Source organism: Eptatretus burgeri, chromosome 13, assembly GCF_056783735.1.
Source record: "Eptatretus burgeri isolate ZD-2024b chromosome 13, Ebu_testis_v1, whole genome shotgun sequence".
Taxonomy (NCBI): Eukaryota; Metazoa; Chordata; class Myxini; order Myxiniformes; family Myxinidae; genus Eptatretus; species Eptatretus burgeri.
Window position 1 is genome coordinate 17,860,973 of NC_140973.1, and position 26,071 is coordinate 17,887,043.

The following is a 26,071-nucleotide window of genomic DNA, read 5'->3' on the forward strand; positions in this document are numbered from 1 at the left end:
GTTGTTAGTACAGCTTTTGTGTACTTGTGAACACCAAGTAACAACGCCTAATCTGCATGTACAGGTAGTCGTCGACTTACGACCTATGCGACTTACGACTGTTCGACTTTACGACCACGTTTTTTATTTTTTTGTATGTAAAAATTTTTTTTTTTGTATGTAAAATATACGTTGTTCGACTTACGACCGAATGGTCAGAACCAATTGCGGTCGTAAGTTGACGACTACCTGTATATCTGTATGCTTTCAGTTGACCTGGACTGTGACTGTGGTGGCAGCCAACATATTTTCCTGGAGATTTCAGCTGATGGTAGAGTGGTGATTGTATTGTTACGAATCTGGCAGCCATGAGCACTCAACATTTAGGTCCTTATGGAACAGTTATATCGGTAAGTGTGTGTTTATAGTTAGGGCCCCCTACCTGTGTCTAACGGGAATTACATGTGTGCACTGCGGAGTTTCGTTTCCAACAAATCTCCTTCACTTCACTTCACACACCGACGCCATTGCCCATGTGCGTTCGGCCACGTACGTGAGCAGAGATTTCCATCGCCTTAGATCGAGACTCCGCCCAGGAAAGCAGGGGCGTACCCCTTGTCCAATCACGCCACAGAGGGCGACTTTTCCATGGCACCCAGGCCAATGGGGTTGAGATGGCCACAGAGAGTGACTTTCCCATGGCACCCCGGCCAATGGGGTTGAGATTACCAAAGAGAGCAACTTTCCCATGACACCCCATCCAATGAGAGTGGGGAGCACCTCAGATGGCGATTTTCTCACTCCGGAGGAAAAAGGAATAAAATGAATGCCAGGCTGGGAGCGTTGGTTGTGGTCGTCGTCGTAAAGTCATCGTCGTCTTGGGGGTCGTGGGTCTTGGTGCTGGCTGGTTCTTCTGGTCCTGGGTCATTGTCGCCTCTGATCTAATCCTTGGTCTTGGTCGATTGGTGCGTGGCCGGTTGAAGAGCGCGGTACCTGGTGCTTGGAGTGGCATCGTGTTGCGGGTTTGAGTCTCGCCGAGTCGGATCGTCGAAGACCACACGGGGTGGACAGGTCCAAGCACAGGCTCTGGTCTCCAGCTCACCTGTCCTCGAGCTGGAAGCCTTCAATAAAGACCCGACGGGGTCCGTGTGTGTGTGTGTGTGTGTGTGTGTGTGTGTGTGTGTGTGTGTGTGTGTGTGTGTGTGTGTGTCTGTGTGTGGGCCCGTCTTCAAGTACAATTGTGTAAGTGCTTTCTTTTGCTCATTGTACATTACATTTCTTATAGTCATGATAGCTCTGCTCTTTGTGTGCTTCCCCTCCCTGATTATTGCAAATAAATACCCATATTGTTGAATGTATCAGCTCGTTTCTGTGTTTCTATCATTGGTTTGTTGCGCTGTGAACGGGAACTAGGAGGCTTCATTGTTGCCGCAATCGTGCAATCGGCCCAGCAGGATTCTGGTACTCTCTGCTCGGGGTATGGTTCGGATCCGGCTCGGTAACGGCCCGGATCGCGCAGATCCTGACGAGGGTGAATTTCCCCGGTAGTTTGGACGACGTGGGTATTTAGGTAAATTGAAATTGGCAATCGACCCTATCCCACGTGGTCGACCTATTGGCGATCTTCGATCCGATAAGGGACCCGTCGGCTCCGGAGTTATCCGGGGTGACGACCTATAAATTCTGGGTGTTCGGTGGAGCCGACTCTACTGCTCCATCTCACAGTGGTGCTCACCACCGAGACCCGGCCCCACAACAGTACAACTAGTACATACTGTTCTCATATTATAACTCGTAGAAACTGTTCTAAAGCAGCATAGTGCATAGGGACAATGGCAAAACTATACAAGGTGGTGGACCCTGATGAGCCTATCTCATCAGGTAAACAATGCCTGACCACAGACTGGAACTAATGTGTTCTGTGTCAGGAAGACACAGATGAGATGCTGACATGTCCATATAATTCAGCACGTGGCACAGATGGGGCAGGATACAGGACCATAGCTGAGCATCTTGTAGCATTCGACAAGATCAGTTGCCTGCCAAGAACACTAAAACTGTCACAACTGGATGAGGTTCTTTGCTCGGATAATTCTTGATAGGGTTCGCCACCATCTGCTTGAGCACCAGCGTCCAGAGCAGTCAGGCTTTACACCAAAGAGGTCAACGATTGACCGTATCCTTGCTCTTCGTGTCCTCACTGAACGCAGACGAGAGTTTCGGCAGGGGCTGCTTGCAGCCTATGTTGATCTCTGTAAAGCGTTCGATTCAGTGAATCGGGATGTCCTCTGGAGGATTCTTGGTCTTCGTGGGGTGCCACCGAAACTGATCGATCTGATGTCTGAACTCTACTCTGGTACTGAGAGTGCTGTGAAGTGTGGTGGTACCGCCTCTGACTTATTTCCAGTTGTTACTGGAGTTCGTCAGGGATGTGTACTTGCCCCCACACTTTTCAGCACTTGTATGGACTGGATTTTGGGAGGATGTCGGAGAGATCAAGTTGCGGTGCATCGTTTGGCAATGTCAAGATCTCGGACCTTGATTTTGCAGATGATGCAGTCATCTTTGCGGAGACTTTAGACATCCTCTTGGGGGCCCTCGAGGTGCTGAATGAGGAGTCGGAGCCGTTGGGATTACGGATTTCTTGGGTCAAAACAAAGATCCAGGCTTTCGGTGACATCTTGGATGCTGCTGTCCTGTCTGTGTCTGTTTGTGGTGAGGATGTTGAGGTCGTGGATAGATTCACTTACCTTGGCAGTGATATTCATGTCTCCGCAGGTTGTGAGCCGGAGGTCAATAGACGTCTGGGTCGGGCCTGGGGAGTCATGGATTCACTGGATCATGGGGTGTGGCGCTGCCGGTACCTGTGCGGGAGGACGAAAGTCCGAGTCTTCAGGTCCTTGGTACTTCCAGTCTTGCTCTATGGGTGCGAGACTTGGACTTTGACCAAGGATCTGAGACGGAGACTTAATTCCTTTGGTACCAGGTCTCTTCGGAGAATCCTTGGCTATCGCTGGTCGGATTTTGTGTCCAACGAGCGGTTGCTGAGAGAGACTCGGATGAGATTTGTTACCTGCATAGTCCGTGAGCGTCAGCTGCGGCTGTATGGACATGTGGCTCGTTTTCCTGACGCTGATCCTGCTCACCAGATTCTCTCAGCGAGGGAGTCTCATGAGTGGAGGAGGCCAGTGGGCCGACCACGTGCCTCATGGTTGCAGCAGGTTGACCACCATCTCAAGGAGATGGGGATGGGCCTGGCATCTGCCTGGGGGATGGCCAGACGGAGGCCCCTGGAGTACCGGCGGAAAGTGGACGCAGCGACGCGCTGTTCTGGCACATGCTCCCATACCTGACCTGACCTGGATGAGGTTCAGGGCATCAACGCAGCATTTTGGGTTCACAAAGACAAATGGCATGACTCCTGCAGACTGCAGTATAACAAAACAAAACTTCAGAGGGCGGAAAAGAGGAAAACACACCACGATGATGACCCAGAACCCCACAAGTTCACCCGTCAGAGCATTGAACGAGAAACTCATTCAACAGAGACATGCTTCTTCTGTGGCAAATCTGCAGCCAGAGATGCTTTGCGTAATGCATCAACATTCAAACTTGACATTCATGTGAGGCAGTGTGCCCTCAAACTACAGGACAAACACCTCCTATCCAAACTCAGTGTTGGAGATCTCATTGCCCAAGAGGTTAAGTACCATGCTCAGTGTCTTGCCTCTCTGTACAATAAAGCGAGGGACACAAAGGCACAATAATCTAATGTAGACACTGTTAACCATGGAATTGCATTCGCTGGACTTGTTGCCTATATTGAGGAAGTACACGTGGACAATATGGTTGCACCAGTGTTCAAGCTAACAGACTTGATGAATCTGTACAGTACCAGGCTGGAACAACTGGGGACACACGTGACGGGGCGTGTACACTCCACTAAACTCAAGAACAGAATACTGGGTTACTTCCCAGACATGGACGCTCACAAGCAAGGTTGTGATGTGGTGCTTGTGTGCAATGAGGATGTTGGTGCTGCATTAGGGAAAGCATGTGAGCATGATGCTGACATTGATGCAGTTCATCTTGCCAGAGCTTTGATCATCTAGCCTTTGATGATATCACTGGAGCCTTCTATGCCTTGGCTGCCACGCCAGACACCATAGACAACTGGACGGAGTCTCTGGAGTGATTCGTGGTATTGCTCTATGACCGCACTGGCAGCCTGGAATCAGTCAATCAGGGACGCAATCAGCTGTTCACCCAGAAAGGTAGAGACATTGAAGGACTCCCTCCAACACAATAAGCACTGATTCAGCACACAAAGAGGGCTGCCTACCAAGCTGGTCACTGCTGGGGACAGATGATGGTTGCAGTCCCGGAACTCCCATCCCCAGGTGACTGGGGGTGGAAGAAGGACACAGGTGGATGGGAAGTTCACTGAACCACACTGCCAGAAGCGACCCAGGCCTGTCGAGAACTCATACGCTGTGGATGCAAAAAGGGGTGCAGAGGACAGTACAAATGTGTCAAGGCAGCACTTCAGTGCACTGCCCTTTGCCGCTGTGATGGACTGTGTTCTCAAAACCAACATTACATTTCATTGAAAACCTGTAATATTACCATGGAAGGCCTTACTTGGTTAATAATGGAAGGACTGTCGTAGACTTGCCCTCACCACTAACATGTCAAACAACAATGGGAAATGCACTATTGATTTGCAAGATACAGCATAATCTCATGAACTGTGTGCTCATATAAATAAACTACCAAATATTATAAAAGAAACATTGCAAAGACTGCATTGTACTCTCATGAATATGTCACAGTTTCAAAACATGTACATGCATAACTCCACCAATATTAAATGCGTTTATAATTTTACTATTATTTATTTCCCTGAAAGCTAGATATATGTAGTTCGGTATAGTAGTTGTTAGAGTAGTTTTAGCTTGTTATAAACAGTACCACTGCATTCCTCATCCTTGAAAATGTACGATTAGCCACCAGAATCAATATCCTAGGTAGTCTAGAACCTGAGCCACTGGTAAAATAACAACCGGTGGTGGCCATTTTGGAAAATGGCCACCATTTTGCCAACATGACAATTCTACGATGGCCCTATAGCTAAATATCTTCCTTAGGGCATGCTCTAAAAGTGTGCCAAAGCTCATACTTGTATCATCAAAGGCACAATCCATTCCCATATCTGCTGGACTATGATGTTCAAGAATCCAAGGTTCAAATCCCCCACTCTAGATGTATTTGTCCATGGTCTATCAATGTCCTTGCAACTTACACTAAATTATGCCAATGTTTTTGTCCTGCCTATGATTTATATTAATTTTATACAAGCTCAACTATGAGCTTTATAGCAATGCAAATATTAAATAAAACAGCAAGGATTATCAATGTTGTTTTTTGGGGGGGAAGGGGCTTTCCAAATTACCAGCAAGCTTGTCACACTGATTAAAGACTCCTTTTTTTTTTCGAAAAGAAAACCCAGGTCATCATTGCTATCTATCAGTTGTTCTTGCATAAGATTTACCTGTAAATAGGTGCTCGGAACCATTCCTTGGTTGTTGTCAATATTCTTGGCTTTCCACCATCCATCTGTACGTTCTTCAAGGATCTCTAAAACATCCCCTTTCTATGCAGCACATTGAAAAATCCATCAACAAGTGCTACATGTCAGCACACTGCACCCCTTCAGTCTAAGTAATCTGCTCGGTCATTTTTCAAACAAGAAACGCCCGCTCCCTTCTGGAGTAAAATGGGGGTGAGTTGGGGAGGATATTGGGAGAGGTGGGGCAAATATATTTTGTGCCGTGGCCAGTAACACACCTCCCCCACCCCCACCCCCTCAGCAAGAGGTTACTTGCTTTTGTAAGATTTTATCTCTTGATACAATTCACTTCTCCATTCTTCCCCGATTCAGCGCTGTTTTCTTCGGTGTCAGGGGTCAATAAACCACTTGCAGAAGTGAAAATCGTAAGTCCTCTCCTCCGCTTATGCGGTGGTGGGGGGGGGGGTGTTCTGCCCATGACTTGACCCTGGGTACCCCCAGCATGCATGTAAAATTTGGTGGAGATTGACCCAGCTGTGCATTTGTTTTCTATGATGTTCAGACGTACACACACGCACCCACAGATAATTGCCTTATTTTATATAGTAGGATAGCATTGTTCTTTTATCGATATGCTATCAAGTTACTAGCATTAATATCTTATACATAATCAATGGTTATTATATGATGGCCACATTAACTACTGCCAATGAAACACAATCATAGTCACCAAAAACATGCACGTCAATAAAGACACTTTTTTAAATTCTTCTTTTGTATACATGGTTGAGGCTCGTGGAAGAGCTAGAACAGAATGGAAGGGAACAAAATAGTCGATGGGTCGATGTGTTTCCCAGTGCCCCCATTGGTATACGGACGATTACCACGGCGCTGGTCTGCCCATGGTGTATGAAATGTTGTAGCGTTGGGGTTCAAGTACGGTGAAGGTTGTAGTGAAATGCTCATTGAGTTATGTCATGCGATTCGAATGGTTTTGGTGCCTATATGCTATTTGAAATACTTGCGTGCATGCATGAAGGAAAGGCTCATGTGCAAAGTTAAGAGGGGAAAAGAAGGGGAAAAATTCCCTGCCTAAAGCCCACACAGCACATATTGACCAATAAACCCATTGCATAAAAGGGAAGGGCTATCTAAAACGAATAATAATGAAATACCTATCTCAGGAACCTCTATATGTTGTGTGCCATTGCCTTGAGGAATGATGGTTTTGCAGAACTGTCACAAGATGTTAGTCCTCGTTTCTGTCATTTCCAGACAGGGTCACAACTTTTCCCAGTGATGGATGAATTTACTATTTCCAGAGAATGGAAGGTCACAATTTTGGCTTTAAAACTTTTTGACAAAGGAAAAACGTTTTGACTCTCCCATTTCCAAACATACCTTAAAAGAAAGATCATTGGCTTCTTTGGCCTCATAGTCACTCAAGCCAATGCACCATTTCAAATACGGTAATTTAATAGTGGTGTTTTCACACTTTCCCCTTTCTTCATCTTCAGCAGTATCTTCTTCAGATTCGGAATATTCTTCTGATGCTGATTCTTCCGAATTTTGCACATCATTTTGCGAAGCACTTTTGTCGAGATGCTTTCCAGGTCTTCAAAAGAAGAAAGAAATTATGGGTGGGGGGTTGCACATGTCATAAAACACACCTTACCTCCTGTCACCAAAAATAGATAAAATAGTCATTTTAGGAAAAAAAATAAACATTACCTCTCATTGTTATTGCTGGCTTGAAATTTTTCTCCAAAGAGTTCCACCTCTGTCTGTAGCCTAATTAGCCTCCTTACTTCATCTGTCTTTTTATCATCATATCTTGACACTGGAGCGGGCTCATCTTTCTGTCAATAAAAAGTAGCCTATTAATTAATTAGTTAATCGTCAAAGTTAATATAATAACAAAACATTAATAGCAATCTTTTGAAGAAGTCACACCCTGGGCAATAAATATCAATTATGTTTTGGGTCAAAGCAATAAAGATTCCATCTAAAAGTCAACCAAAAGTATAGGAACTGTATTGGTCCATCTTAATTGTTTTGTACAGTGAATTATGGGTAATGGGAGCCAAATATAAAGTGGGGGGAGGGTTCGGGGGTGGGAGAGGAGTTAACTTTTTTTGGGTTGACTTTCCCTTCACGTAAGATATTAAGTCTTTGTTTGAGATGTTAGGTCCTGGGAGCATGAATGAATGATCATCAGTAATTCCGTGTAATGAGTGTTCAGCAGGCCCGAGAATGGTTGCGATCTGCTGGTTTTACATCTTGAATGGCTGAAGATCGGACCACATGAAAGAGGAAGTAATTCCGTGGCCTGAAAATAACCAAACTTATTACATTTTTTTTTACAACAATTCTACTGAAATATTTTAAAGTATACTTTTTATACTGTTGTAGCTCCCGGGGTCGTCCCGGTGCGCCGGTACAAACTCGGCAGGCCGCAGCAACAACAGCCGCAACAGCCCACTGGCTTAATGCCCCCAATCCGGTCACGTGTACACTGTCACAATACTGTCCAAGTTGGACCACGGAGCCAGTCAATGTGTTGCGCTAAATGGATACCGCACACCTGATCTCTAATCAATGGCCGAGCATAACCGGTGAAACACACGCCGCTGCCTTTTATTATATAGAGCTTTGATCGCGCGTAACCAATTAGTCCTTTAACATACCTGCCAAATTGCAATGACGATCACGACTGCCCAAATTCACCCGATGACCAGGTATATTTAATAACATTCATGGTCACGCGGGGAACGGGAATACAAATAAGCAATACAATAATTATGACAATAAAACCCCTTACCCACTACTGCTTATCGCGCCAATGAAAGAATGAACTGATTCCTTAGTTATCTAACATCGGGCTCCAGTCAAACCATGTGAGATAGACAAAAGATGGAGTGATAAGACAGGAAATACTTGAGTTGCCCCACGAGACACAGCTGGAACCGATAAGAGGGGGAAAGTCCTTACGGCTACTGTTCAGCCCGTGAGGAGGAGAGGAGTGGCTGACTGAGTGGGGGCGAAGCTCTCACACGGCAGCCCTACAGACTTGCGCAACCTTCAGCATGGTGGCTCCTGGGTATCTCCTGCCTTACCCTGGCTGCATGCACATTTATCGTCTCTGCCCCCCACCTTCCACTGTGACGGACCACGCTCCTCCCTAGTCACTCACCATTGGACCGAAGCCCAGTCTGGGGATGGAGTGACCCCTCCCCAACCTTCCATCCCAATGGTGGGGGTTCTACGGGACCGCCGGGATGGTCTCCGAGAAGACCTAGAGAAGACCTGCAACATTTCTCTGAGAGAAGACCTACAGAAGATCTATGAGTGGGGACAGAAATGAAATGTCCTGTTTGCTACCGAGAAATGCAAGGTTATGTCTCTCAGTAGATGACTACCAAGTGAGCATCCTCCAGAGTTCTTCATGGGTGGCAAGCCCTTGCAGCATGTACACGATCTTGACATACCTGGAGTCAGGTTCTCCCGGAGCTTGAGTTTCCAGTCTCACATGAACTCCATTGTTGTTAGAGCTGGACAAAGAGCGAATGCCCTTCGCAGTATTGCTCCATACTTGGATCCACTTGGCTGAGCCAAAGTGTACAAAGCCCATGTCCGGAGCACAATGGAATATGCTCCTCTCGTATGGATGTCTGCAAGTGCCATGTATCTTAAAAATCTGGATGAGGTGCATTGTCGTGCTGTACGTATCATCAAGGCTCCTCCACAGAAATTGAATATCGATCCTCTACCACACAGAAGAACTGTAGCAGGTCTGGGTCTGATGTACAAACTGCACACAGAAGAAGTTCCAGCACTTCTGAAGTCCATGCTACCTCCATCATGGATTCCATCAAGGTTCACCAGTTCAAGTGTTTCCTTTGGAAGCTATGCTGTGCCGTGTCTTGCCGGCAAGACGGAGAGTAGTCACTGGTCACTTGTTCAGTATGACCGCTCCTATATGTCCGCAACAATACCAGTGTGGAACAATTTACCAGATGCCATTGTAGGTCACCCAACAACATCTGGGATCAAGGCTTTCTGCTCCAGAGCACACAAATATCTTAAAGTCTAATACAGTATACTTATGACAATGTTGTTTTGTTTGTACGCTTCTATCACCTTGTTTTTCTTTTACTAATATTATTCTCTCACTTGGATTTTTGATACTCTGTGCTTTCATGGTACAAGTGGGCACTGTTTGTTTTTGTTGCAGTGCATATCTGTAAAGAAAAAAGAAAAAGGGGAAAAAATTGTGGAGGTAGCTTTTCCTGCCAAAACTACAGACCAATTGCCCGCCCAGCTGCTTAAAAGCATATAAAAGACAGATTACAGAGGCTAGAACATTAAATAAAGGTTTGAGATGGCAGTTTTTGGACACACACATTAGGGAGGGTGTACATCGTCCATCTAGATATAAAGTGACACATCTAATATCACAAGGAATTGCAAGGAATTTTTTGCACAGGAGGCCATTCATCATGCCTGCGCCACACCAATACCAGGTTTAATAAATCCGTCGATACCCCTTCCCTTGGTGTGCAGCCTTTTGGTTGCTACACTGGTACTCATTTCATTGACCTCGGAAGGATGACAGACTGAGTCAACCCCCTGGTGTTAATTCAGCGGAAAAACGGGACTTGAACTCAGGACCCCAGGATCTCAAGCCACCACCAGGCTATATCAATTACCTCATGCTTATTCTATTAGATTTACGACGGAGATAACTAAACTATGCGAAGGAATAATAACCATTAGAAGTCATTTCCACAACAATACCTTATGGGCCACAGTTTATTGATTAATCTCTTGTTGGGTCACATTTAGTGCTTCTCTTTTGGGTGATGGGGGATGTTGCCCAAAAAATAAAAATGAAGTTAAAGGAATATGCTTTCATCTTTTTGGTTGTTTTTTATTTTAAGCTTACCTTTTGAAGCAATGACAAAGACTTCTGTAACTCATTGCCTTCATTCTTGAGTTCCTGGAATCTGCACATAGTCACTCAGAGCACGATGTTCTTTAATATGAGGCTCACACTAACTCTTAAACTTTCATCACAGTTCACAACCTTGTTATATACAAATATTTTTTTTGAATTTAGCAAAATGAAGTAATCTCGATCAGTCAAATGTACCATACTCTTGACATAGCATCAGTGCTGCAATTTCCTTCCCAGCAGTCGCAGGCAGGAATTAGGAATCTACCCAGAGTGCTGGCAATAAGTTGCGTATATATAATGTGAACAAACTGGAAAAGTTTTGGACACCCCACCTGCAGTCTGTTACTTCCTCTCCTCTTACTTATATCTCCACCTCACAAAAACCTCTCAAGAACATCCTATTATTTTCTCCTGAGATCTGATAGATATATGATGAGAATCTCATCAGATCTCAATAACATTTTTGGAAGGGCTCAAAACCTCATTTACCTTCTCTCTATGCCCCCCTTTTGCTGTGCTCTTTTCCCCTTTCTTTTCCTTTTGATTTAAATTTTCTCAATTTATGCTAACCCCGACCTATTCATCCTTGCAAATGTAATATGCAGATCACTCATCAGGACGAAAGCTGCAAGAGTAACATGCCTTCGACTAAATTAAAATGGAAATTTGCAAATGCATTTCAGTAAAGAAAAGGGCATGTAAAGAAAGCTATTGGTTCACGAGTCAGTAAGTGACCACTATATTCGTTATGGGTCTGTCTGTCTGTCTGTCTGTCCCGAGCATAGCTCCGTGAGTTTTGATCTGATCCTGATAAAATTTGGGTGGGAGGTTTATATCATGATCTAGTTGTGTTTTCCTGAGAATGGGCATGCTGCGCCCATTATAGGCGGAGCCACGCCCCAAAAACGTGTTTTTAGGGGGTAGCCGGTTTCAAGTTACATCTTCTCCGAGGGGGTTTGTCGAATCTGGCAGGGGTTTCGGTATTTGGTTTGCCCAATGGCACCTGCATAGCCCCACGGAGCTCGATTTTTCATTTTCGTCCCAAGGTCAGGGTCACAAGGTCACGAACTTAGAAAATCTCAAAAAAAATCAATAAATTGGGCATCGAGCTCCTCGGGGTTTCAACTGTTTCGAATGAAAGTTGGTATGCAAGTCGTGCTCTTCGAGTACTACAACTTTCATCATTCATGTTTTTCCCGATTCCCGCCATAAAAAAATAAAAAAGGCAAACTACGTTTAGGATTTCGTAATTCGTGGTTGATTTGTAGTGATCTTCGATTATTACAACTTTCATCATTAATGTTTTTCCCGATTCCCGCCAGTTTGCCCGTGGCATCCCCTTGAAGGTCAAAAAATAAAAAAGGCGAACCGTGTACATTGCTCGTGAACAATCGCAGTCTCCAGACTTGTTTATTTTACTTATACATGGGAGTTCATATTACCTGACTTGGAACTTGGGGAAATCTTCAGTGCTTTCTTCAACATCATGTTTGAATATATCGATCTAAAAATTAAAAAAACACACACACACACACCATTTTTTCATAATCTGTACCAAACAATTCTAATAGCTTATTGAGCGGTAGCAGTTATTCCTCAAACATTACATTGACATTTGAAGAATGATGTAATTTTACAACGTCCTTCACTTAACAGCATATTAATTTCAAACTTCAAAATCGTTGTATACCTCAAGTAAGAGCTTTATTAATTTGTAAACAATTGACAGGTTTTTCAGCTGCCCAGATCAGCTGGGCCCCATGATCTTCATAGAGATTTCGACCCTTGCAGTCCAGAACCTCTCCAAACAGTGGGTCCACAACCTTGGCCTTGGGCCACATCAGTAGATCCACAACCTCAACCGAGTCCAGACAGATATTCAACCCGGCATAGGAGAGCCAGAAAACAAGTATGGGCCTATCACTTTCACATCGCAGACATTTCGGTGGTCTCTCTGTCTTCAACCACCTCCTTTCTAGTCGAGCACCCAATGCTCTGTCTCCCCTTTAACCCCCCATCCCCCACAACTTCTTGTTGAACTCCCAATATTCAGCCTCACTGCTTACCTCCACTCATTTGTTTCTCTTTTCGTACACCAGTGGAAAAAAAACTTCCCCACTCTGTTCAGTCCCATTCTTCCCGCCATGGCTTCAAGATATCTGTTCATTCCCCATCCATAGTCATGATCTCTTCCCCAAATTACCCCATTCCCAAGCACTCCCGTTTTCTAGTTTATGGTGATTTTCCCTCTCTCCCTCACCCCTTATTATATCTTAGTTGTCAGTTGGTTTTTCTTTTCTGTTTCATCCATGGACCTCATCTTCCTCTTTTTGCTGTGTTTCATTCAGCTTGTTCACCACATTGTGACCTTCTCCACTCCTCCCCCCCCCCCACCCTTGATCTCACTCTCACTTCTATTCTGCTGTTGGTGTTTTATCCTTACCATTTTGTTCCTTTCCATTCTTCTTTAGCTTTTTCACCAGCCTCGATCATATACGCATATTTAAAAAAAAGAAGTAGATATTGTGGGGAACGTGAGGTCGGGGGCGAGGGAGACCACGAGGGGTTGAGCTACCTTGGGTTCCCACCAGACTCTCTGGAATCGTAGGTCGTCACACAAGAATAACTTCATGGCCTGGAGTGTCGCTAATCGACCGTGAACGCAAACAACTCAAGCACGTGACTTATGGTCCTCTGATACCGTTTACCATGGTTTAATTACCGGGGGACATGCCCTCAGTACACCTTGCTCAAACCGGATCACCTTATCAGATCAGATGCAGCCGAGTGTAACTGCCAATAACGTACTAGCTATAAAAACAGATTTTTGGGGAATAACGTCCCGGCTAGACTAAAATACGAACCATACTGGACCAATGAAGAAAAAGATGAAAACAAGCTGGGAACATTTCTATAGAAGCATTTATTTACAATGGCTAAGAAAGGTATGTGGCACAGTGAATTGGCTTTATTGGTATGTACAAGCAGGGGCAGCAAGGAATTTGTCGGGTGCGGCAAAAGGCAAGCAATGTTACAAAAGCAGACTTATCCCATCTTAACTTAAAGTAGGACAGGTGCCATCACACACACACACACACACACACACACACACACACACACACACACACACACACACACACACACACACACACACACACACACACACGATTAGAAATAGCCTAATGGTGTCATGCCAGAGGAAAATGGGATTGCGAGTCAGTGATGATACTCTTTTGCGCGTCAAAAGGAGATGGGATAGAGGGGTGGAAAGAGAGAGAGAGAGGAGAGAAGATGCATGAGGTGAAAGATCCTTAACCTTGTCGTGTATAGGTCTGTTAGTGTAGCGTGTACCTACATGGGACGCTCTGCCTGAGCGTTCCCACCTTGAGATGGGGCACGTTATCTCCGGCTTCGTCACTTTGCCGGGGCTCGTGGCAACGTGCGCTCCGCACTGGTCCTCAAGAAGGAGTACATCCCACAGTTTCACACCAACAGCAAGTGAAGAGACAGCGAAGGGCAGAGACAGCGAAGAGCAGCCAATGAAGAGCCGAGAGGAGTAGAGAAGAAGGGGGCAAAGAAGAGAGCGAGCGTCTCTGCACTCCACCTTTTATAAGCCCTGGGTGAAGGGTGGGGTGACGAGCCGAAAGCGACGCGCTGTATCCAAAATTCTGCTTCTCGATTGGGCCACAGCGGCTCTAGCCAAGCCCTACCAGGCTCCCGGGGCCGGAAACAGTCTCATTCACCCATCCGGCTCAACACGGCCCGGAGCTCCTGACTCAACATGGGGTATGAGCCGACACCCTGACCCTGAACATGCTCCAAATGCAGTCTGAATGCCGAGTAGCAATGTTATCAATTCCGTATTTGATAGCAATGCTATCAATGCCAAAAACGAGGCCTGTATCAATCCCACGTGCTCACCCGGGACATCCCCGGCGAGATGCAGTCGAGCTATTAACGTCTGCTGCTCAGCCCCGCATTGTGTGGTCTGAGGACAGACTGAGTCGTTCATCACTCCTTTGTATAGGGGCGAATTGTAGCAATGCAGAGGTACGAGGGGGTGAGGGAATATTTTTCCTGTGTACGGGAGGCATTTGTGGTCAAAGTGGTGAGGTTTGGTGAGCGAGGGGTGAAGCAAGGTGAGATGGCGGTTGGAAATTGGTGTGCAAATTTGAATGAAATAATGGCACGCGATGCGCGTGCGGTATAGTGTGTAGTGTGTATATTACTCATCGCATTTTGCATGGCGTGTTTGCTTGCTTGTTTGATTTCTACCATGGCTAAAATGAAAGGGTTGGATTAGAAATCAGAAGAGGAGATAGAGATAGTTCATAGACCGAGCCATAAGACCCACGCAACACACTTCATCCCTTTAACTCACTAGACATGAGGGGATGTTCTAACTGCATGAAGACAAACAAAATAACTGCCTGGGGATCACTGTATGTTGGGTGCCATTGCCTTAGAGGCATGTGGTTTTGCAGAACCTCAAATATATATATATATATATATATATATATATATATATATATATATATATATATATATATATATATATATATATATATATATATATATAGTTACGGATCTGGAAACCATATGCATTCAAACATACAGATGTCCCAAAAGTCAGTTATTCCGTTTTAAGTACATGTGAAGACAGGTCCCTTCCATTTGTCTTGTGGGAGAATCAAAGGTATGCGTTGTGATGTTTTTTTAGGTAGGTTATTAAATCTTTACATCCAACAACCATCCCATCCCCCATCACGATCCCCTACCCACATCCTGACTTGCCGAGGAAAGATCTTGCAGCCGTTCCTTGCCGCTTCCACAAACGTTCCTTTTCAGCGTTGTAACTCTTGCACGACGACCTTTTCAACGTTGTAACTCTTGCTCGACGAGTGCAAACACGCGTGGGGGGTTTCCCCCAACAAGGCTGAGACCCCGCCCAGAAGGGACGGATCAGTGGAGGCCCTGTCCAATCAGGGCGGACAGTGACGTCTGTTCCACCGAGCTCCTGCCCCATTCGGGGAGGTCCATAAAAAGACGACACCATCCTTAGTCTTGAGGGGAGTTCTTTGGAGGAGTGAGTTTGTTGGTGTGTGTCGTGTGTTCTAAGCTGGAGTCTGAGATCAGTTCACTTCAGAAGGAGTTCAGCTTTGCGTGGGGCATTCGACGGCGTTCGTCGGAGGCTTATTGGAGATGGGGCATTCGTTGCTGGAGTCTGGGGCGTTCGTGTAAGTTTTGCTGGGTCCTGTCCACGACCCTGACCCCCGCCCTGGGACTCCAACTACTCCTCTCAAGTTCCTCCGCGGTCACGAGCCCCACGCGTGTGACTGTGGGCCGGGCTACACGGTCATTGGCAGGTGCCGCACCACGGAGCACCCCCATCCCTCCAACGTGCAGGTACCCTGCCGAACCGCGACCCCAGCTCGTCTCTCTCCCTGGCTGCGGGGGTCCTAATAAAACACCTGGGTTATATTTTCGTCTGTGTGTGTGTGTCTGCATGTGTGGCAACGTCTTTTAAGTAGAACTGCTTAAATGTTTATTTCTGATCATTGTGAATTATTTCTTGTATATTCCGTGATAAGTCTTGCTCCGTGTCCTTCTTATTGTAAATAAACCATTATTAGAAATGTTCCCAGTTCGTTTCCATCCTTTCTTTCATTGGTCCAGCATGGTTCAGATCTGAGTTTTAGCCGGGTCTTTGTTCCCGTTAATCTGCTCATCCTAGCCAGCACGGCTTTGGCAGCAGAATCGACTGCACCCGAACCGGAGTTGGTAGTCGGTAGTTGGAACTCTACTGCAGTCGGTAAAGTCACCCGGTTCGAGCAAGACGTGCCGAGGGCGTGGATCCCCGGAAGCCGAGACCGCATGGTTACTTTGGTAAATTGGTTCCAGACAAAAAGACCCTATGCCATGCAGTCGAGATATTGGCGTTCCACGGTCGGTTCAGCAACCCGCCGGCTCACGGAATTATCCGAGAGCGACGGCCTACAATTCCGGGGAGTCTGGTGGGAGACGACGTAATCTCCTTCACCTAGTGGTCGTTCTCGCCACCAGACCCCCGGCCCTCAACAGTTTGGTAGCCAGGAGTGAGATTCAAACCCCTCCGCCTCCACAAAGAAATTTACGGGACACCAAACAGGCAACAGATTGGTGTCAGGAGTTGGGAGGGACCTATTAAAATTTTTTTTTTTTAACGGGATTCGGACCAGGGGTGTGTTTGACAACCCCCCCCCCCCTTTCCCTCCGAAATTAAGAGCAGCAGTAAAATTTTATTGAATTCTCGGTACGAACCATGGCGGACCAAGACAAGCTGGTACAGGTGGGTTCTGAAACATTATTAAAAGAATCTGTGGCTCAGGACAACACCGGGCAGGAAGACCTTTCCTTGCGATCAGACCCAGAGGTAGCATTGGGGGCGGCAGCGGTGGTGCATGAGCACCCCCTTCATCAAATTCTCCTCTCAGAGGACCTAGCGATTGCTAACGGATCTGCATCCGATCGTGGCGGATCGGCTCCGCCAGAGCCATCGGGCACGGACCAGATTATGGATATGATGAAACGAATGATGGAACGCATGGACATGGGAGAAAACCGAATAAGAGGTGAAATGCAAAAAATGAAAAACGAAATGAATGGAAATATGCAAAGCATGGGAATGGATTTACAAAACCAACAGAGGAGTGATATGCAAATGCTGAAGGCGGGTCAGGAAGAAATGAAGGCAGAGCTGGCAAAGGTAAAGGGTGAAATGCAGAACATGAATTGGAAAATGGCGGATGGGTCAGAACTGCACGTGGGGAAATGACCGAGTCGAGGGGAAGTGTGGAGGCTGTTTGGACCACGATGACGACGGGCAAGGTCGAGGTGACGAGTGACGCCACGATAGTCGCGAGTGAAGCCTGTAAACTCGGGCAGGTAGAGACGAAGAGCCAGGAATTGGGCATCGTAAACGAGGTGGATGAATTGTATGAGATTAAAGAGGAGCACACACACATAGACTGGTAGAGGACATTGAGGTTGAGCTTGGTGAATGTATAGGGACCCAATGTGAGGGTCAGATTAACCACCCACAGGAACAAAGGGAGACGATATGTTCCCTCGAGGCAGACCGTGACGAGGTGAGTCTGGTAAGATTGTACGAGGTGGAGCCGTTGCATGATGCGAAAGGGTACATGCCAGGTTTGGAGGGGGCATGGATCCCTGGTAGCCGACACCGCGTGGTTACTGAGGTAAATTGGTTCCAGACAAAAAGACTCTACGCCATGCAGTCCGGATATTGGCGTTCCATGGTCGGTTCAGCGACCTGCCGGCTCACGGAATTATCCAAGAATGACAGCCTACAATTCCGGGGAGTCTTGTGGGAGACGACGTAACCTCCCCCACCTAGTGGTCGTTCTCGCCACCAGACCCCAGCCCTCAACAATATATATATATATATATATATATATATATATATATATATATATATATATATATATATATATATATATATATATATACATATATATATACCCATCCATTGGGACCACACTCTGTGCAGATCGTTGGTGCGGCCTAAGCAGTATCCTTGGCTATTGGGCACAGTCCTGGACGGGTTTCCACTCAAACTTTTTTCTTTCCAGGGGGCATGGGCGAAGACGGTTCTTGGGTAAAAAAAACAAAAAAAACACGTAAAAGACCCCTTACTACCGTCTTAACTCTCCTCTTCTTTGCTCTCAGGCTATGACCCCTGGTCATCTCACTGTTGACTCTGCTCAATAATTAATCTGCACTTATTTTATCTATATCTTTCATTTTCTTAAACATCTCGATCGTATCTTCTCGTAACCACCTCCTTTCTCGTGTATAAAGCCCCGTCTCTTTCAGCCGCTCCTCATAGCTGAATCTAGCTAGGCCTGGAATCAATCTAGTAGCCCTGCGCTGAACCCTCTCTGTGGCATCTATGTCCTTCCTGAGTTGTGGTGACCAAAACTGCACACAATATTCTGGATGTGGCCCTCACTAAATTCCTGTAAAATGTCAACACCACCTCTTTTGATTTATAAATGATCCTCCTGCGTATATAGCCAAAAACCCTATTTGCTTTACCTATAGCTGCCTGGCACTGTGCTGCCTACTAACCTCCCGTATCTATTACCACCCCAGATACTTCTCCTGAGTGACACATCCTGTAATCTCTATTTTCATAGTCCTTCCCCATCCCCAACACCTTACACTTGCTCAGGTTAAATTCCATCTGCCAATCTTTTGCCCAATCTATGCAAGTATCAATACTTTCCTGAATCTCATCACCAAATCGTTGATGTAAATAAATTTAACAGTGATGGTCCAAGTACTGTGATCCCTGAGGTACCCGACTACTTACAACCTCTCACTCACAGCCACTCTTTGCTTCCCATCACGAAGCTAGTTTTACATTGCAATTAGCCACCTGACCAGCCACTCCACAAGCCCTCACCTTGGCTAACATCCTCCGATGTGGTTACCTTATCAAATGCCTTCTTCAAGTCTCGATATACTAGGTCCACTGCCTTTCCCTCATCCACCCAATGGGTGCATCTGCGGGGATATTACAGGGCACGTAATATGAATCCCGAATGTAAATGCTGACAAGTTATAAACTCACAGCTTTCTTGAACGAGTCCGCTCGCTTTTGGAACCTCTGTAAGGGGCTGTCGCACGGAGGCACGGAGGTGGAGGCCATGCTCACTAACTACCTCGAACTAACTACCTCGCTTTCTATCTTACTCTGCTCGATTAACGCGCACTTCTTTAATTTCACAATGATAAACACAGATTACCAGCAAACACGAACGTCCACGCCTCACAAATCACTCGTTCACCTGAACGAATCACGTACGGCAAGTAAACTAATAACCGTTGCCTGGATACCGGCTTGCCGTGACGTCGGCGTTTTCTATTGGCTGTGGTAAATGTCTGCGTACGTCTGATTGGCTGCTCGTTTTGTTTGCTTTGGTTCTCCCTTGCTCAGCCGTTATATTTGTTGGAGGATCGAAATTGATGTACTTTCGTAACATTATCGTTGTTTTTTTGTTTTTTTTTAATTGATGAAACAAAAGCAATTCTAAGTAATAACAATAGAAACCCAGAGTAATGGGCAACCTTAACTCGTCCACACCTTTTTGAAATATCATGCTCACAGACAGACTGACGGGGGGGGGGGGTGAAAAACGTCACTTCCGCAAAGGTAATAACGGAAACAAACAATGACGTCATGCGAGAATTGGATGTGCTGTACAACGTGCAGTACTAACTCGTGATGAGGCGAAGCGCTTTTACGTTAAAATGGTCTTAACGGTGATTCCTGAACGAGCCGAGGAAATGTCATGAGAAGCATCTCGTTTCCTGCTAATTTTCAATGTGCGCTTCATGCGTCGGCGGATAGAAAGGATCGAAATCATATTGAAGAACATCGAACGGGAAATGATGGAGTGGGAGAGGCTGAGTCGGATGAGGGGAGGAGCCAATAGAGAGTGAATGGGTGGGGATTAGGGGAGGAGTCAAAGGCGGAGCGACTGTGTGGTATTGGGGGAGGAGCCAATAAAGAATGAATGTGTGGTATTAGGGGAGGAGTCAAAGGCGGAGCGACTGTGTGGTATTGGGGGAGGAGCCAATAAAGAATGAATGTGTGGTATTCGGGGAGGAGTCAAAGGCGGAGCGACTGTGTGGTATTGGGGGAGGAGCCAATAAAGAATGAATGTGTGGTATTCGGGGAGGAGTCAAAGGTGGAGCGACTGTGTGGTATTGGGGGAGGAGCCAATAAAGAATGAATGTGTGGTATTCGGGGAGGAGTCAAAGGTGGAGCGACTGTGTGGTATTGGGGGAGGAGCCAAGAAAGAATGAATGTGTGGCATTCGGGGAGGAGTCAAAGGCGGAGCGACACGGTGGTATCAGGGGAGGAGCCAATAAAAAATGAATGTGTGGTATTAGGGGAGGAGTCAAAGGCGGAGGAACAAAGCACATTGTGACAAACACCGAGTCGATTCGAGCGATGAGCGGCGACCCAGGTGACGGAAGGTGCAGGCGCGAGTGAGGTGCAGGCGCGAGTGAGGTGCAGGCGCGAGTGAGGTGCAGGCGCGAGTGAGGTGCAGGCGCGAGTGAGGTGCAGGCGCGAGTGAGGTGCAGGCGCGAGTGAGGTGCAGGCGCGAGTGAGGTGCAGGCGCGCGGTAAAACCGACAGACGGCATCACGATCCGTCGGGACGTAATGGGTGCATCTGCGGGTGAGTGATTGGCACAATCGAACGTCTGTGACCGTGTTTTAATGTCGTAAACAACAATGGAATTAATTTATTTATGTTATGGGGATCAATTTCTCCTCAAAAATCACTGTTTTGCCAGAATTATGAGCGAAGCGACGGCCTCGCTGTTTTCCGCCATTGTGCCGTTTATTTCTGACCATGTAACGGGGTAAAAACGACGTGTATTGACATTGACCTTGCACCAAATGCCGCGTCCGTAATATATAAATTACTTTGGGCTGCAACGCCATCGATTGTGGATCGGAATGATCAGAAGTGTATTAAACTGCGTCTCATAATATATCGGCATCTGGGATACGTTGGGATAATGACTGGATCTATTTAGGAATGGATGATCATGGATGATTGAGCCATTGTATGTCATCAGATCAATATGTGTAAAGAAGTTGATCAGTATTTGCTTAAACTATCAAATCTGGGCTCTTATTGCATATATAAGATCAATATTGGAAAAGCAGATCTGAACGCTTGGGTTGGTATAGGATTATTATATGGGAACTACATAATCACATCAGGACCCGTTGCATTTCAGAACCGTTGTTCAGAATATGTTAAATGGACACAAAATCAGAATTTGGAACCGAACTTATCGACCGGACCGACTTGAAGAATCGGTGATTTTAATGGATGGATCACGGATCGGATCTGGAATGATTGCAAAACGAACTTGAAGCGCACTCGGTGGAGCGCATACCTCCACCGTGTAATGCCTGATCCACGAGAACATATCGGGGCCATTACTTTTTAAAAATATTGTTACGGATTTCAGAATCCGGTCTGATGAATGCATCCACACATCCAGGTCCTCAGACAGTTATTTCCTTGATTGTTCAGATTAGCCCCATCCCCATGTCTCATGGGATCTTAAATGTGATGCGTTGAGAAGGGTAAAGGATAGATCCCCTCTTTTATGGGAAGCTTTATTCTTTACAACAGACACGTTTACACACATTTCTTTCACGAGCTCTGAAGCCCACCTCCCATTCTTCCTCAGCAACAATCTTTCGCGAGCTCAGACGCCCGCCTTTTTTGAGGGCGCACGGGTCGTCATGGTAACTGTGCGCAAGTGGGACGGGATGAGCTTGGGGCGGACTGCACCCGCAGAGACGGCCCGGAGATATAAAAACGAACGGGAGGTACGTTCTGTGAGGAGAAAAGCGGGAGAGAGGAAAACAGGGCGAAAGAAAGCCAGGGAGGGAGAAGCGAGCAAGAAGCGGGTGTCTGACCAGCGCCAACGACAAGACAATTCGTCCTTCCCAGTGCTTGGGCAAACGAGCGTGTGGTGTGCTTGTGGGTGTCTGACCAGCGCCAACAACGAGACGGTTCGTCCTTCCCGGTGCTTGGGCAAGCGAGCGTGTGGTGCGCGTGTGGGTGTGAGCAGCTCCGCCAACAAGTGAGGCATGGGTCAGTCATCAACAACACCAGGGTCTAAACCCACTACAGACGATCTCGGTGACCTCCAGACTTTGACTGTCGTTCACGGCTGATCGCAAGAGGGTGCACGGCAAAGCTGGGTGCTGGCGACGGACGTGACACGCACACACGCATTTCAGGACGTTTTCACTTCACAGACGACTTTCTGGTGAGCGAGACAATTCTTCCCTCCCCCTGAATGATCTGCTGGGTACCCTTGTCTGTGTTTAGCTGAAAGTAAGCCAATCCCCGATAAGCATCTGCTCTTTGTCTATTTCCTGGCATTTTGATTTATTTTGCTTTGAAATTCATTCTTTATTTTCCTCAGGAAATCAGTTGTTTTTATTTATTTATTTTATTATTAATAAATCATTTGTCGATTTCCAACCTGTCTGTGTTTGTCCTTTCCTTCCATTGGTCTAGCATTGTCCGAACCGAGATAGACTGGGAGGTAATTACCACAGATTTGACCAAAAATAGTCAGCACGCACCAGCGGTTAAAATGCTCGGCCACCCTAATTAAAATCTAATCAAGATAACATTGGTGCTTTGCCGAGGGTGCGCTCCCCGCTCAGGTAACCACGTGGCCTCTAGTTAAACGAAATAATTAGACTGTGGACACTGGAACTCGTGGTTGACTGGGTGGCGTTCGTGGTTTTAAAACAACCCACCGTACCACAATGTTAATTGTGAGCGGTGTTCCCAGTTCCGGCTCCACCGAGGACAACCAGGGATTAATCCCCCTGAGTGACAAGCTGGTGTCTTGGTACCCGTGGCCACAACAATATCTTTATATATATATATATATATATATATATATATATATATATATATATATATATATATATATATATATATATATATATATATATATATATATATATTTCGTTTTTGGCCCTATTTCTCAATGGTGATGAATCACTTTAGAATTAAACAATTCTTGGATCTTCACCAAAATCGAACCAATTTGTCGTGGTCACACACCCAACATGTCCACCAAGTTTCATCCGAATCCGTCCACAACTTTTTTGAGATATCGTGCGACATATAATTTTTGGCCCTATCTCTCAATGGTGAAGAATCACTTTAAAAATTCTAGTAGTTGGATCTTGATCCGGATCTTTACCAAAATCGAATCAGTTCGTCCTTGTCACACACCCAATCTGTCCAGCAAATTTCATCCAGATCTGTCTGCAACTTTTTGAGATATCCTGCATACAGACACACAAACAGACAGAGAGGGGTGAAAAGAACCTCCTTCACCTTCGGTGGCAGAGGTAATCAGTAGAGTATTGTAAGGTGATCACATTTGGTTATTATTGTCAATGATAAACATTGTGTAGCGCCAGTTAGCTAAGATAGATGTTACCGTGTTCTCAATCCATTCATGTCACACAGCACGACGTTTCTGTGAACAGATCGAGCTTTATTGGTAGCTCGCACAAAACGCACCGAGCTCATGGTAATCAAAGAGCGAAGAGGAAGAACATCATACATGTGGCAAAAGCACAACAGAGCATCCACAGGACGGTGGCAGATGACGTCATGTCCAAAGCAATAAAACAACAACCAAATACTGGTGCAGTTTAGAGATCTTTGTTAATACAGTATAATCGATTGCTGACTTCAGTTGTTTTTTTGGAAGTGCAATTTATTTTGCTACTAGCGAGGTGCTCGCTACGCCGGGTCCCTCCTCCCTCATCCCACCCCTCCCCCTGTCTCTTCCCACCCCTTCCCCTCCCTCTGAACTCCGACTCCACACCTTCTCCTCCCTCTGAACTCTGACCCTACCGCTTCCCCTCCCTCCGAACTCCGACCCCTCCCTCCGAACTCTGACCCCACATGGGGTGGACAATTATGGATACAGAAGCAAGCTCTCAGGAAGGAAACACTGTAAATATTGAAGGAGGTGGGCTTTCTTGGGGGGGGGTGTTAGCAGGGGTAGAAAAGATCATGGTTTTGAATTGGGGACGATCTGAGATTGTGGTGAACAGCTGTCTTGAAGATGTCAAGGGAAGAATGAGATTGAGGAGAATATGGAAGTTGGTTTCATATGCAGGAAAAAGAAGAACAAATAAGTGGAGGTGAGAAGTGATTCTGGATTTTGGGAGTATCACCAGAAGGGGGTTGACGGTGGAGCATGTGAGCCCTGCAGAAACCTGGTGGGAGGGTGGGGGGGGGGGGAGGAGGACAAACAACAGAAAAAGCAGAGGCTGCAAAACCACAAAGGAGGTGGTAGAAGATACAGAGACCTGTTTGTGATGGGGAAGTGATAGGCCCACAGACTCAGCTTCACACTGAAGATTCCAATAATCTTGAAGCTCTTGGTTTCCATGGCATCAAGCTTCCATGACCTTGCTGATGATTGAAAGTAAACTGATCAGTCTGTAGTTAAGGGGATCGGTTGTTGCACCTTTTTATGTAATGCTGTGATATTGGTGGATTTCCAAACATATGGAAGATGACCGATGACAAATTATTTGGTAAAATTAGCGGCCAGAAGATGTGCAAGAGCAGCAAAGCAAGTATTTAGGACGCATGAGCTGATGTCGTCCGGTCTAGTTGCAGAATCAAAGTATATCATAGCCTCAACCATAGAGGGTTGACAGAACTTTCTCCACCTTCTCAGGTGCAAAAGACTCAGAGTCCAGGAGAAGTTCAGTGAGACAGGGAAGGATGGGGAGAGAGGAGAGAGGGCAGAGAGAGCAGAGAGGGTTTGAGAGAGAGTTTGGGTGTTTGGGGGACACAATATTTGGAAGCAAACACACAATTGAGGTATTCAGCCTTCTCACGAGTGTGATAACCAGTCGTGCCATTTGAAGAGAGGGAAGGGATGGAGGGGGAGCATGCACCAGAGACAGACTTGACAAGACACCAGTAGGTTTTAGAGGAGGGAGACAAGTTAGAAAGTTCAATCTTGAGGTTTGAAAGATGTTGCTTTCTCGCTCTCCTGAGAATGGGCACACACTTGTTGCAGGCTTTGGGGAATGAGCTGAGATGGAATGGTTGTGTTTGCTTTCCAGCAAGTCACTCGTCAAAACGACGAGTTTTGCAGATCAAGCTGCGGTTGCTAAATGGATTCACAACACACCCCCATTCTGTCCTCTCAAACACCTTTATGCACTATTTTGTAAAGCAACTGTGACATTTTGTTGAGTAAACGAGTCCTACTTTTGCTATATTCAAATTGTTTGCTTTGCTGCATAGTAAAATAAATATGATGTTCTGGCTTCTCACTGAACTATTAAAGGGTTGTGTGTTTACCTTCTGCAGCCATGCTGTGGGAAGTCGCATTGGCAGGGCCACGACTCCCTTCTGCCAGTTGGTCTCTGGGTGCTGGTGGTTGCCTTTTGGCATTCCCATTGCCCATGGGTGTCACGCTAAGCGGACCAGGTAGCAGTTGGTGGAGAAGGCCTTTCTACCTGCTTGGAGGGGCCCTCCTTGCTGCTGTGGCCTTTCTGCTTCGACAGCTGCTGGCATTTGGGTAAGTCAAATAACTGGGTTTCCATCTGTCTACTATCCTGAATCGCATTCTTGTTCACTATTACTTCTTTAACAGATCCAATTATTCCCACCTTACTGTGGGATCAGCTGGGGAAAGTTTTTTGGCTCAAGTCTTTCATGAACCGGCTTTCCAGGCCTGACTTTTTTGTACATGATCGAGGCTTGTGTAAGAGTTAGAACAGAATGGAAAGGGGGAAACACCAACAGCAGAGTTGAAGTGAGAGTGAAATCAAGGGGAGGGGGAGGGGTAGAAGGATGCATGTGGGTTAACAAGCTGAACGAAACACAGCGAGAAGAGGAAGGGGAAAGCAGGATGGGGAAGAAACAGAAAAGGAACAAACAAACCAACAACTAACAGA

General features: G+C 46.1%; 2 protein-coding genes across 14 annotated transcripts in view; one reads left to right on the top strand and one right to left on the bottom strand.

Annotated features, from left to right (window-relative positions):
• Positions 1 to 19,455, bottom strand: part of NPHP1 (nephrocystin 1) — a 63,710-nt gene extending 44,255 nt beyond the window's left edge. For 2 of the 5 annotated variants that reach the window (XM_085851405.1, XM_085851406.1), the window contains exons 1-6: positions 19,141 to 19,455; positions 11,948 to 12,009; positions 10,494 to 10,554; positions 7,280 to 7,407; positions 6,950 to 7,163; positions 5,531 to 5,632 (exon numbers count right to left, since the gene is read on the bottom strand). In XM_085851405.1, coding sequence (XP_085707531.1) covers positions 5,531 to 5,632; positions 6,950 to 7,163; positions 7,280 to 7,407; positions 10,494 to 10,554; positions 11,948 to 12,009; positions 19,141 to 19,218 — 645 coding nt within the window. In that variant the 5' untranslated portion in view covers positions 19,219 to 19,455. The remainder of the gene's footprint in view (positions 1 to 5,530; positions 5,633 to 6,949; positions 7,164 to 7,279; positions 7,408 to 10,493; positions 10,555 to 11,947; positions 12,010 to 19,140) is intronic. The other 3 variants (XM_085851403.1, XM_085851402.1, XM_085851404.1) reach the window with 3 other exon arrangements.
• A 953-nt stretch (positions 19,456 to 20,408) lies between these two features.
• FAXC (failed axon connections homolog, metaxin like GST domain containing) overlaps positions 20,409 to 26,071 on the top strand; it is a 31,696-nt gene continuing 26,033 nt past the window's right edge. For 3 of the 9 annotated variants that reach the window (XR_015050587.1, XR_015050586.1, XR_015050588.1), the window contains exons 1-2: positions 20,420 to 20,756; positions 25,482 to 25,692. Coding sequence is in view for 6 of the 9 variants with exons in the window: in XM_085851413.1 (XP_085707539.1) it covers positions 20,741 to 20,756; positions 25,482 to 25,692 (227 nt within the window). In the remaining 3 variants the exon portion in view is untranslated. Of the gene's footprint in view, positions 20,757 to 21,789; positions 22,378 to 25,481; positions 25,693 to 26,071 lie in introns of all 9 variants that reach the window. The other 6 variants (XM_085851412.1, XM_085851411.1, XM_085851410.1 and 3 more) reach the window with 6 other exon arrangements.